Source organism: Ursus arctos, chromosome X (assembly GCF_023065955.2).
Source record: "Ursus arctos isolate Adak ecotype North America chromosome X, UrsArc2.0, whole genome shotgun sequence".
Taxonomy (NCBI): domain Eukaryota; kingdom Metazoa; phylum Chordata; class Mammalia; order Carnivora; family Ursidae; genus Ursus; species Ursus arctos.
In genome coordinates, this window is record NC_079873.1 from 64,272,006 (window position 1) to 64,284,715 (window position 12,710).

Below are 12,710 nucleotides of genomic sequence, written 5' to 3' on the forward strand. Positions count from 1 at the left end.
AATAGGAAATGAAGAAAAAAAGTATAGTGACTAGTATCTAAAGTTGTACCTAATGTTAATATTAAAAAAAACTTATTCTATATGACATGATACTTCAATGTATTATAATCATGAATTACTCATGATTAATCTTTCACTATTTCAAGAAATACATCTATATTCTATACGGAAATATGAATGTTTATAAAAACTTAAGATTCAGTTAAGTATCCCTCTGAGCAATAGCTTTTTAATACAAAGAGGCAAGGCCCACACACCATTATTCACCTGGTGGTGGTAAAGCACATAGGTAGTTTCTAGGAGAAAATAAAAGCAGCTCATGAGCTACTGGTACTACTTTCTAATAAAATGAAGTTGAATTACATTTTATTTTAATCTTCTATTTTAACCCAAAGAATGCTATGCTGAGGACAGCAACACCCATTCATCATAAAAATTCTCAATAAACTAGGTGCAGAGGGAACATAGCTCAACATAATAAAGGCCATATATAACAATCCCATAATTAACATCATGATCAATGGTGAAAAACTAAAAGCTTTTCTTCTCAGATCAGGAACAAGACAAGAATACCCACTCTGGCCATTTCTATGTGTGATAGAATTGGAAGCCCTTACCACAGCAATTAGGCAAGAAAAAAAAATACATCCAAATCATAAAAGAAGTAAAACTATGTCTATTAGCAGATGACATGATATTACATATACAAAACCCTAAAGACTCCACCAAAAAAACTGTTAGAACTAATAAATGAATTCACTATAGTTGCAGGATGCTAAATCAATATACAAAAATAAGTTGCATTTCTATACACTGAGGACTATCAGAATGTCAATTTAAGAAAACAATCTCATTTATAATTGCATCAAAAGAGATAAAATACTGAGGTATAAATTTAACCAAGGAGATGAATGATCTGCACATTAAAAACCACAAGACATTGATGAAAGAAACTGAAGACACCAATAAATAAAGATACTCTGTGGTAATGAATTGGGTGTGTAGATGGCTCAAAGCCATCTACAGATTACGTGAAATCCCTATCAAAATTCCAATAGCATTTTTCACAGAAATAGCAAAAAACAATCCTAAAATTTGTATGGAACCACAAAAAAGACTCCTAATAGACAACACAATCTTGAGAAAGAAAGACAAACCTGGAGGCCTCACACTCCCTGATTTCAAGCTATATTACAAAGCTATAGTAACAGAAACAGTATGGTATTGGCATAAAAAAAAAGATATACAAATCAATGGAACAGAATAGAGAGCCCAGAAATAAACCCACATATGTGTATGGTCAATTAATTTACAACAAAGGAGCCAAGAATATACAATTGGGAAAGGATAGTCTCTTCAATATGTGGTGCTGAGAGAACTGGATATTCACATGCAAAAGAATGAAACTTGACCCATATCTTATACCATACATGAAACTCAACTCAAAATGGATTAAGGACTTGGATGTAAGGCACGAAACCATAAAATGCCTTGGGGGAAAAAAACACAGGGGGTAAGTACATTGACATTAGTCTTAGCAATGATTTTTTTTGGATTTGACAAAACCCAAAAGCAACAAAAAACAACAGAAGCAGAAGTAAACATGTATCAAACTACAAAGTTTCTGCATAACAAAGGAAACCAACAAAATGAAAAGTCAACCTACAGAATGGGAGAAAGTATTTGCAAATCTTTTATCTGATAAGGGGTTAATAGCCAAAATATATAAAAATCTTATACAACTCAATAATAAAAATAAGATCCAATTAAAAAATGGGCATTGGGGGCGCCTAGGTGGCTCAGCTGGTTAAGTGGCTGCCTTCAGCTCAGGTTATGGTCTCAGGGTCCTGAGATCGAGCCCCACACCAGGCTCCCTGCTCAGTGGGAAGTCTGAAGTCGGCTTCTCTCTCTCCCTCTGTTGCTCCCCCTGCTTGTGCTCTCTCGCTTGCACTCTCTCTCTCAAACAAATAAGTTACCTTAAAAAAAAAATAAAAATGGGCATTGGAATTGAATAGACATTTTTACGAAGAAGACATCCAAATGGTCAACAAGTATATGAAAAAGTATTCAATATCACTAATCATCAAGGAAATGCAAATCAAAACCACAATGAGATATCACCTCATATCTATTAGAGTGTATATCATCAAGAAGACAAGAGATAATAAGTATTCCTAAAGATATGGAGAAAAAGGAACCCTTGAGCATTGTTGGTGGGAATGTAAACTGGTATAGCCACTATACAAAACAGTATGGAGTTTCCTCAAAAAAGTAAAGATAGAACTATCATATGATCCTGCAATCCTACTTCTGGGTATTTTTCCAAAGGCAATGAAAACAGGATATCAAAAAGAGAAAGTTGTACTTACATATTCACTGCAACATTATTCACAATAGCCAAGATACGGAAACTACCTAAGTGTCCTCAACATATGAATGGATAAAGAAGATGTGATATATATATATATACACAATAGAATATTATTCAGTCTTGAGAAAAAAAGGTAAACCTGCCATTTGTGACAACGTGGGTGGACCCTGAGGGCATTATGATAAGTGAAATAAGCCAGAAAAAAACACAAATACTGCATGGTATCACTTATACAAATGGAATCTTTTTTAAAAAAAGTCAAACTCATAGAAACAGAGAATAGAAAAGTGGTTGCCAGGGGCTGGGTGATGAGAGAAATAAGGAGAGATTGGTAAAAGCAAATTTTCAGCAAAATGAATAAGGTCTGAGGATCTAAGGATCTCATGTAAAACACAGTGACCATAACTCATAACATTGTATTGTATAATTGAAATTTGCTAAGAGAGTAGAACTTAAATGTTCTCAACAACAACAAAAAAGATAAAGTTGTTGAATTACATTTTACTTTTAATTTTCCATTCTAACACAAGTAGTGCTACTGAGGAGTAATTCTTGCTACATCAAATCCTGAGTCAAAATGTATTTATATGAAAGGAAGAGAAATTATCAGAAACAAGAATGATAATTTTTTCATCAGTTTCAGGAGGATAATATCTAATCAGAATATCTGAGTTTTCCTTATTACATCAATAACATTTAACTCTGATAATATAATGTTATACGGTCAGATACATTTTCAGGAAAGAGTAAAACATGACACTGGGACAGAGAATAAATCAATGGTTGACAGAGGGAAGGGGATGGAGTTGATAAGCAAAATGGGTGAAGGGGAGTGGGAGATACAGGCTTCCAGTTATGGAATGAATAAATCTCAGGAATAAAAGGCACGGCATAGGGAATACAGTCAATAATACTGTAATAGTGTTGTATGATGACAGATGGTAGCTACACTTGTGGTGAACATCGCATAACATGTAAAGAAGTTGAATGACTATGTTGTATGCCTGAAACTAATGTAACACTGTGTCAACTATACTCAAATAAAATAATTAAAAAAAAATAAACAAAAACAAATAAAATGGGCAGAGAACCTTAACAGACATTTTTCCAAAGAAGATATAGATGACTGACCAGTACATGAAAAGGTGCTCAACATCAATAACCATCAGGGAAATGCAAATGAAAACCACAATGAGCTATCACCTCACATTTGTTAGAATGGCTGTTATCAAAAAAAAACAAGAAATAACAAGTGTTGATTAGGATCTGGAGAAAGGGAACACTTGTGCACTACTGGTGGAAATGTAAATCGGTGTAACCTATGGAAAACAGTATGGAGGTTCCTCAAAAAATTAAAAAAAAAAAGAACTACATTATGATCTAGGAATTCCACTCATAGGTTTTCCAAAGAAAATGAGAACACTAGCTCTAAAAGATATACGTATTACCATAGTCTTTGCAGGATTATTTACAATAGCCAACATATAGAAACAATCTTAAGTGTCTATTAACGGGTAAATGGATAAAGAAAAATGGTAATATATACCTACTGGAATATTATTCAGACATTAAAAGGGAACTTTCCATTTGTGACAAAAATAGACAGACATTGAGAACATTATGCTTAGTGAAATAAGTCAGAGAAAAGCATCTATAATCTCACTTATATATGTGGAATCTAAAAAAATAATTTATAGATACACAGAACAGATTGGTAGTTGACACAGATGGGGAGGACTAGAGTGGGGCGGCCAAAATACATGTAGTGGGTCAAAAGGTATAAGCTTCAGTTGTAAAATAAAGGAGTCTTGGGGACATAATGTACGACATAGTGGCTATAGTTTAATAATACTGTCTTGAATATATGAAAGTGGCTAAGAAAGTACATTTTAAAAGTTATTATCACATGAGAAAAACTATAACTATGTATGGTGACTAGTCTTATTTTGCTGATTCTTTCCTAATATATACAAATACAGAATCATTTGTTATACCTCTGAAACTAATATGTTACGTCAATTATACTTCAAAAAATAAAAAGAGAAAAAAAACATCGGGGATTTACTGTTCTAGATATTAACAGTACAGACAATATAAACACGTAAAATATCTCTATACAATAGTCATATAAAATCTAGCATGTTTGAGTCACTCATCCTTAGGGCAATTTGTTTTCCACTAAAGATTTATGAATTATCACATTCCATTATCACACTTTGTTTCATCCTCTTCTTCGTTTTTCTTCCTCTTCTTTGGCTTCTGTCCATCATAGCTTTCAATCAAAAATGGTTTTATGTAAACTGGGAATATGGCTAGGTAGGGAAATTAGATATGTGAAGGTCTGCTGGTAATACTAATTTGATTTCATTAAGAAAAACTGGCTTAAGTTTGCAAATTTCCATAAAGGAAATTAAACAGCAATTTCATAAAACTACTAAAAATGTACTTTGAAACCTAAAAACTTTAAAATACTTTAATATTTTGCACATATTGCATAGAAAATGAATCCTTATTAAAATTTCTTAGTGCTTTGTCTTGTTTTTAAGGCTGGAAAATGAAGTGTTGATTTCTCATCACTGAAACTCACTGAGTCAAACAGGATAACTGGCCACCTGTCTCTGACTAAAAATTGTAGTACCACCATATTTCTAGTATATACCATCTAAATACAGGTTAAAGAGTTTAATATAAAAAGATGCAGGTGCTCAGCCAGCTTTTAGAAATCAGCTTCAACGCTTATAGCCAGTTATAACACACACAATACTTACTGTACTTCAAAAAACAGAAAAGGAATTCATGCCTATTAATCATGCTGTGATTCTCACCTCCTCTGCATCAGTACTGTTTAGTTCTTCTGCTTTAATTTTATTATAAGTATCCAGTATATCAGTGCAGCTCTGATCCCTAAGAAACAAGAAAGTCAAAATACATTTCAATATATCTTTTTTTAAATCAGAAATCAGCTCTTGTGGAAGATAAAGCTGCTTCTTACCCAATAAATCGAAGTAAGACATCGGTTACAATTTTGGCTGCTTTAACTATAGGACTGTCTGGCTCATTGAAAGTCCTAGCATTATGCTCAATGTAGCGTACCTCCCACATTAATGCTGATATTCTCCTATGAAAGAAAAACATACCCTGTTACTCTAGGTTGATACATTTAAAGTCTATTCTAAGAATATACAACATAGAACAACTAGGCACTCGATCATGAGTATGTCAAAGGTGTTCTACTATCTGTATGTGACTTAATGTATGTGTATAACGGATGTGCACTAATAAAGGTATATAGTTTCAGTATTTGAAGCACAGGTAAGAATGAAGAACCACTGGACTTCATATTAAAAAGAACTGACCCAGGACATTATGGGTAAATAGTGATTTAACCAAATAAGTATAAACATAAATGAACAGTGTTTTGAGAAAGTCAAAAGAATGTTCAGTTTTCAGGGAAAGAAGTGAGAAGATCAAGAAAAAAAAGAAACCAGGTTTTAGAAAAGGACAGATTTTTATTTAGTTACTTTTATGGTATACATTATTAAATGAAATTATAAGTAATGTTATAAAATACACCCAACTGGTTGTATTTATAAACAGTTCATGTTGGAATAACTACGATTAGGACACAGTAGACTTTGGGGTGAGAGAGGTACCAAAAGCTGCCCTCTACCGCTTTCTCATAATTACCTCACTCCCAACTGAAACCAAGAAAAAAATAACTTGGCTCTTTATCTAAACACACTTTGGGGCTGGTAATTAAATCTAACTGCTGCCTAATTCCTCAACAGGGGATTTAATCATGCTCCAAGTTTCTGTAGCACCTTAATTATGATGAATCCACAAACTATTTAATCTGCCTTTAATTAAACTAAAGTTAACTGTAGTTTTCGTTTCACATGAGAGCTGTGCTACTCAAAATTTCTTCCCTGTCCTTTATTCCATACTCCTTCTAACCCTGGAAGACTGAGAATCTATTGAATAAAGGGAAATTAGTGTTCCAAATTTTTAGAAGAAATTTTGAAGTGGGTATACTGAATGATTATTTTACACTATGAAAATACAGATCTCACTGTATCATTATGCAAGAAGAAAAACAAAAGATGTAAAGCTATGAACTTTATAGTAAATAATAAAACTAAACAGACCTGTAAAAGCGATTTTCAAGTCTCCGCCTAATGGTGTTGAGGTCAGTTGGATAAGCAACTACAGTACAATACAAGGGATAGGCACTGAGATCCACTGGAACAGCAAAAGGACTGGCAAAATCTATAATATTACCAAAATAAAAAAAGGTAGTTATAAAAGACATTAATATTTCATATTAACAAACAAAAACTCATATATAAATAAGGGAGGGCAGTATACTATATTACTAAAATGATAATGATTCAATTATGCAAATATAAGATGAATATTGTTAAAACGTCATTCTCTTTATTTGGACACAGTATCTATGAATCATGCATGACGCACTGGTTCAAATCAGGTGAAATGAGACTAATTAAAGGAGAACAGGGTTTAACTTCAAACTGATGTCTTTTCTAGATAAATGCCAAACGGCTCAAGTGATACATTTTAGATAATATAGCTTAGGCATATAAGTAAAATATATTACTCTTCTACTGTCTACCAAAAAACTCATCCAAAGTCAGGCTCAGGAAATACCTGGAGAGCCAAAGTGACTCAAGAAAGGAAAAGATAATTATATACCTTCTTTCACTATCCTAAGCCCCCAGAGAATAGAAAACATTTATCAGTCATTACATTGGCCAAACATATCAAAATACTGATGTTAAACTAGAATCACTTGATTAAAAGTGCCTCTTAAGTTAAAAGCATACAGTGAAAAAGTGTATTTCCTTTTGTAGAACTTAAAATTTTGCTGGTTTTCCTTGTTCCTTCCTAATATTCTTTCACATCCACCATACCCAGGGCAAGAAGGTGGTTGATGCCCTGAATAACCCGTTCACATTCCTCATCTCTGGAATGAGCCCCCCACTCTCCTTCCTGGGGTTTGTATAGCAAAGCAGTCAGTTCCTCCTGGGACACAGGGACACCAGCACCAACTTCATCTGGAAAGGCAGCTATGTATAAGATGAAAAATCAGAAATCATTAGTTTCCAATATTATGCTATCGACATTTTTCTTTTAGAATTATAATTCATTTTTAAAAGCATATTTACTTCCTTCTGGAATTGGCTCCATATCCCAGGGGCTCATCTTTTCTCTCTCATTATTGTCCCAGCTATTAAAAAATAACAAGATACTAATCAAATTCACATGACAATTTATATACTAGCATAATTTGCGTGACTTCTTGGGGTAAAATTTGGAAAAGCGCAACACAGTTTTCCTTAGTGTACAATTTCATCTACATAAAGATAATAATAAACCTTTAATAGAGAAAACAAAAAAAATTAGAGAAAATTAGAAAATAGTCCACCAATATGAAATATAGAGAGCAGTAAGCTTACACTTAGTTTTACTTGGCTTTTTAAAAAAAATTCAATCCAGCATGTATTCAATATTAAGCCAGGATACAGAATGAAAAGATCTCTTTGGAAAATTCCTTTCGGGTTAAAAAAGTCGATTTGATAGATCGATTCTTTCTGTAGGATAATCTACTTTATCCTAATAGCCTAAGTATTACAGCACCTCCAAAATTTTATTATTCCCTTTTCATCAGCAATATGGAGACTAAAAGTCAATCTTCACAGAATAAACCTTTATCATTCTTAAGAAGAAAACTTCATTTATTAGGAATCTTACAATGCTGGTATTTAATGAAGAACTAAAGTAAATGTTGTAGACAAATAGTACGTTCAAACATAATACCTCTGCTTAGAATTCATACCATTAAATAAAAGACTGGGTACTAGTATTTATTGCTATATTCCTGCTATAACAATTACTTTATTTTATTTTATTTTTTTAAATTTTTTATTATGTTATGTTAGTCCCCATACAGTACATCCTTCGTTTTTGATGTAGTGTTCCAAGATAACAATTACTTTAAACACTGAATTAATTTCAGTATTCTTTGTGAAATAATAGTTGCAATTCTTGTTTAAAACAGACATATTTAAAAGAAAATACAGGCATAAGAGAGGTAGAAATAAGTCTCCGGTTCCTGCTTTGTTTTAGCATGCATATTGGACCAAGAGGTTTATCATCAAATTCCTTCCTTACAGGTACTATGATTACTACTTCACAGGTCAGATAAAGATACGTCAAATGAACAAGGTATTATTCCTAGTAGGGTTTATAGAAAGTCCATATAGTACTACAGTATTATATCAGGCATAAAATACCATAACTGTACTTACTGAACACTGTAACACTGGAAAGAACTATCAGGATACTCTGGTTGAAAAGGCTGCTGACTCTCCACAGTCCCAAACCACCAGGCGTCATCTATTATACTGCGGAATCTATCACCTATAATGTTTTTAGAAATTCTTAAAAGGATGTTTTTGAGAATAGCTTTGTTCACATTCTAAATTGCTACTTTGTGTTGGACACAGAAGTAGCATTGTATCTAGCATTATTAGAGGTTTCAATCTGAGTTTCCCAGATAAGAAAATTTTACATTTTACCTTCATTAAGGATTTTAATTTCCAGGTACTGGTAATCTTTCTGAAATGAATCAAATATGTCCCTGTCTTCTTAAATAAATGCTACCATGTATAATCTTTTATCAATTATTTAGGATTATCATTAGGCTTACTTTTTCTTGTATTATACATGTTGCTGCATTTGTTTCTTTTCCTTTTCACTTTCAGCTTTTTGCCTTTAAAAATCTCTTCATACTAATTTTCTGCCTCTAAAGGGTTAAGGATTATAAAGCCAAACCACTGTGAACAAAAATTTTCTCCCACACAAAAAAGGAGAATTTAAAAGAACTAATAGCAAACATTTACATAGTATAAATTCCAAGTACTAGGTACCATTTTAAGTGTTTCCTATATATCATCTCATTTATTGCTCACATCAACCTTGTAGGTGTGTTTTGATATGACTCCCACTATAAAGATAATGGCGGTGGGACACAGAGAGATTAAAAACTTGCCCAAGATCAAATAGCTAGTGAGGAGGTAAGGAAGGGAGAGAGGTGGGAGTGAGGGGGAGAGGAAGGGAAAAGGGGTAGAAAGAGGTAGAGGTACAGAGAGAAACAGAGAGAGACAGAGAAAGACAAGAGTGACAGACAGACAAAGAGGGAGAAAAAGAGAAAGAAAGAAAACCACAATCAGTAATGGTCTGCTTAAGAGGCCAAGTGTTAAGTATTTTATATTAGGGCAACTGACATTTGATGATTTTCTTTGTAATTCACATTTGTATTCTACCAGATTAGATATTTGCAGAAAGTTTAGAGGTTATGTGACACATACAATGTGCATAATGTCACCTAAACATAACTGAGAAGGAAAATTTAATTTGATCTTTCTAATTTGGCTAACAGCTTTTACCAACTGCATGTCAAACTAGTTTATGTCTATTAAATTGGAGTTAAAAAGTTACTTATTCTATTTCAAAATTAATAGTTATTAAGTGAGAATTTTATACTTACCTATCTGCCAGTTCCTTTCTTTGGCTTCATTATAAAACTGATGTAGCACAAGGAAGTCAATGACATCTGGCATGTCATGATACCTACACAAAAAATAAAGCACATATTACTCAATATACAAATATAGCAGTGTAAGTCACTAAATATCCAGAGATATATGTTTAATATGGAGCCATTTAAAAACTGTTGCAAGCCTCAAGGTTTTTGCAAATGGCTATAATTAAACTCCATCTGCCTTTATTTGTTTGGGAGTCTCCTGCCTACTACTATATCACTTCAAAAAATAAAGACACCAATGAAGATCTTTAAAGCTTAGTATAAGGTATTTTATATTAAGTCCTCTTTAAGAAAAGTATGAATTTATGTTCTTTCATCTCCTCAGATTTCAAACTTTAAGAAATGAGCCAGTGATTAACTATTTCTATTTTTTTTTTAAAGATTTTATTTATTCATTGTACAGAGATAGAGACAGCCAGCGAGAGAGGGAACACAAGCAGGGGGAGTGGGAGAGGAAGAAGCAGGCTCATAGCGGAGGAGCCTGATGTGGGGCTCGATCCCGTAACGCCGGGATCATGCCCTGAGCCGAAGGCAGACGCTCAACTGCTGTGCCACCCAGGCGCCCCTATTTCTATTATTATTAACAGAAATAAAAGCAACTACCATGTCTCAACCACACTGTTAGGCATTTATAAAGATTTTTCTTTTAATTCATCACAACAATCTTGAGAAGTTATTAACATTTACATTTTGCAGAGGAAGGCATAAATTCAGAGAGGTTAAGTAACTTGCTCATGGATACATATATATACATATATATCCAATTGACCCTTGAACAATATGGGTTTGAACTGTGCAGGTCCACTTATATACAGATTTTTTTCAATAAATATAGTATTGTAAATGTATTTTCTCTCCCTTATGATTTTCTTAACATTTTATTTTCTCTACCTTACTTTATCGTAAGAATACTAAATATAATACATAAAACATACAAAATACGTATTAGTCAAAAGTTTATGTGATCAGTGAGGCTTCTGCTCAACAGTGGGCTATTAGTTCAGTTTCTGGGGAGTCAAAAGCTATATATATGCAGATTTTCAACTGTGAGGGGGGTCAGTGCCCATAACGCCCTACACCGTTCAAGGGTCAACTGTATACATACACACACACACCCATACCCACACATTACATTACATATATATTAACTACACACACATGCATGTTTTATATATATATATATGTGTATATATATGTATACATATATATATATACATATATATACATATATATATATACACATATATACACACACACACATACACACACACACACTATTACATGGAGAAACAAACCAAAAATTAAACATTAAACCCTGGTCTTCATTTATTTTTTAATTTAATTCAACTAGCCAACATACAGTACATCAGTTTTTGATGTAGTGTTCAATGATTCATTAGTTACGTATAACACCCAGTGCTCATCAGGTCTTCTTTTTTAAAAAATATTTATTATGTTATGTTAGTCACCATACAGTATATCCTTAGTTTTTGATTTAATGTCCATGATTCATTATTTGCATATAACACCCAGTGCACCATGCAATAGGTGCCCTCCTTAATACCCATCACTGGCCTATCCCAATTCCCCACCCCCCTCCCCTCTGAAGCCCTCAGTTTTTTTCCCAGAGTCCACAGTCTCTCATGGTTCATTCCCCATTCTGTTTACCCCCCCTCATTCTTCCCTTACTTGTCCTACCAATCTTCCTATTTCTTATGTTCCATAAATGAGTGAAACCATATGATAATTCTTTCTCTGCTTGACTTGTTTCACTTAGCATAATCTCCTCCAGTCCCGTCCATGTTGTTGCAAATGTTGTGTAATCGTTCTTTCTGATGGCTGAGTAATATTCCATTGTATCATCAGGTCTTTAAAACTCTAAAACCTATAGTGCTATAGTATTTTCGTATTTTCTCTCCCATTAAGCCTTGTACTCTACAGAATACATGACAACTAAGGAATCATTGAACTTTACATCAGAAACCAGGGATGTACTGTATGGTGACTAACATAGCATAATAAAAAAATATTTAAAAAAAAGACCTGATGAGCACTGGTGTTATACGTAACTAATGAAAAAACCCTCCTCCCCAAATTGCTTTATAATATTTCTAAGTGAAGCTATGAAATAAGCACAAAATCTGATAGAGACTTGATAAAGAGCAATGCACAGTGCAGGAGAAACTCTATGTTGAGAAAAAATTACATGAGAAAACAGAGGGGGCAAATCTTTTCTAATTAGTACTTTTGGCCCACAGAGAAAAGCAGCTTATTTTATTTAGAATTTTTTTTTTTTTAGTATTTGTGGGTTAAAAAAAGAGACTTAAAACACAAGTAAGTAAGAAAAAGGCAGACAACTCAATGAAAAAGTGGGCAAATTACTTAGACTCCACATGAAAGAGGATATTCAAAGGACCAGAAAACATATGAAAGCATGCTCACTACTACTGGTTACCACACTCTGTGGCACTGCCATATACCCACCAGGATAGCTAACATGAAAACAATTCATAGCAAATGCTGGTGACCCCGAGGACTACTACGGGGGGATGCATTATGACACCACCGTTTGGTAACACTGTGTGGTGGCATGAACTAAGCTGAGCTGGTGCATACTCCAGGACCCAGCAACCTCCCTCCCGGAGGGGACAGCCCACAGAACTGCTTACATTTGTGCACCAAAAGACATGTTCTATAATGTGTACAGCTGCCCCA

General features: G+C 33.6%; 1 protein-coding gene across 4 annotated transcripts in view; it reads right to left on the reverse strand.

Moving 5' to 3' along the window:
* The window catches only part of BRWD3 (bromodomain and WD repeat domain containing 3), a 219,772-nt gene that overhangs the window by 33,211 nt on the left and 173,851 nt on the right, over positions 1-12,710 (reverse strand). For all 4 annotated transcript variants that reach the window (XM_026480138.4, XM_026480137.4, XM_044377544.3 and 1 more), the window contains 7 exons: positions 9,939-10,021; positions 8,698-8,809; positions 7,555-7,616; positions 7,300-7,455; positions 6,517-6,637; positions 5,364-5,489; positions 5,197-5,275 (listed from right to left, as the gene is read on the reverse strand). In XM_026480138.4, the coding sequence (XP_026335923.1) occupies positions 5,197-5,275; positions 5,364-5,489; positions 6,517-6,637; positions 7,300-7,455; positions 7,555-7,616; positions 8,698-8,809; positions 9,939-10,021 (739 nt within the window). The remainder of the gene's footprint in view (positions 1-5,196; positions 5,276-5,363; positions 5,490-6,516; positions 6,638-7,299; positions 7,456-7,554; positions 7,617-8,697; positions 8,810-9,938; positions 10,022-12,710) is intronic.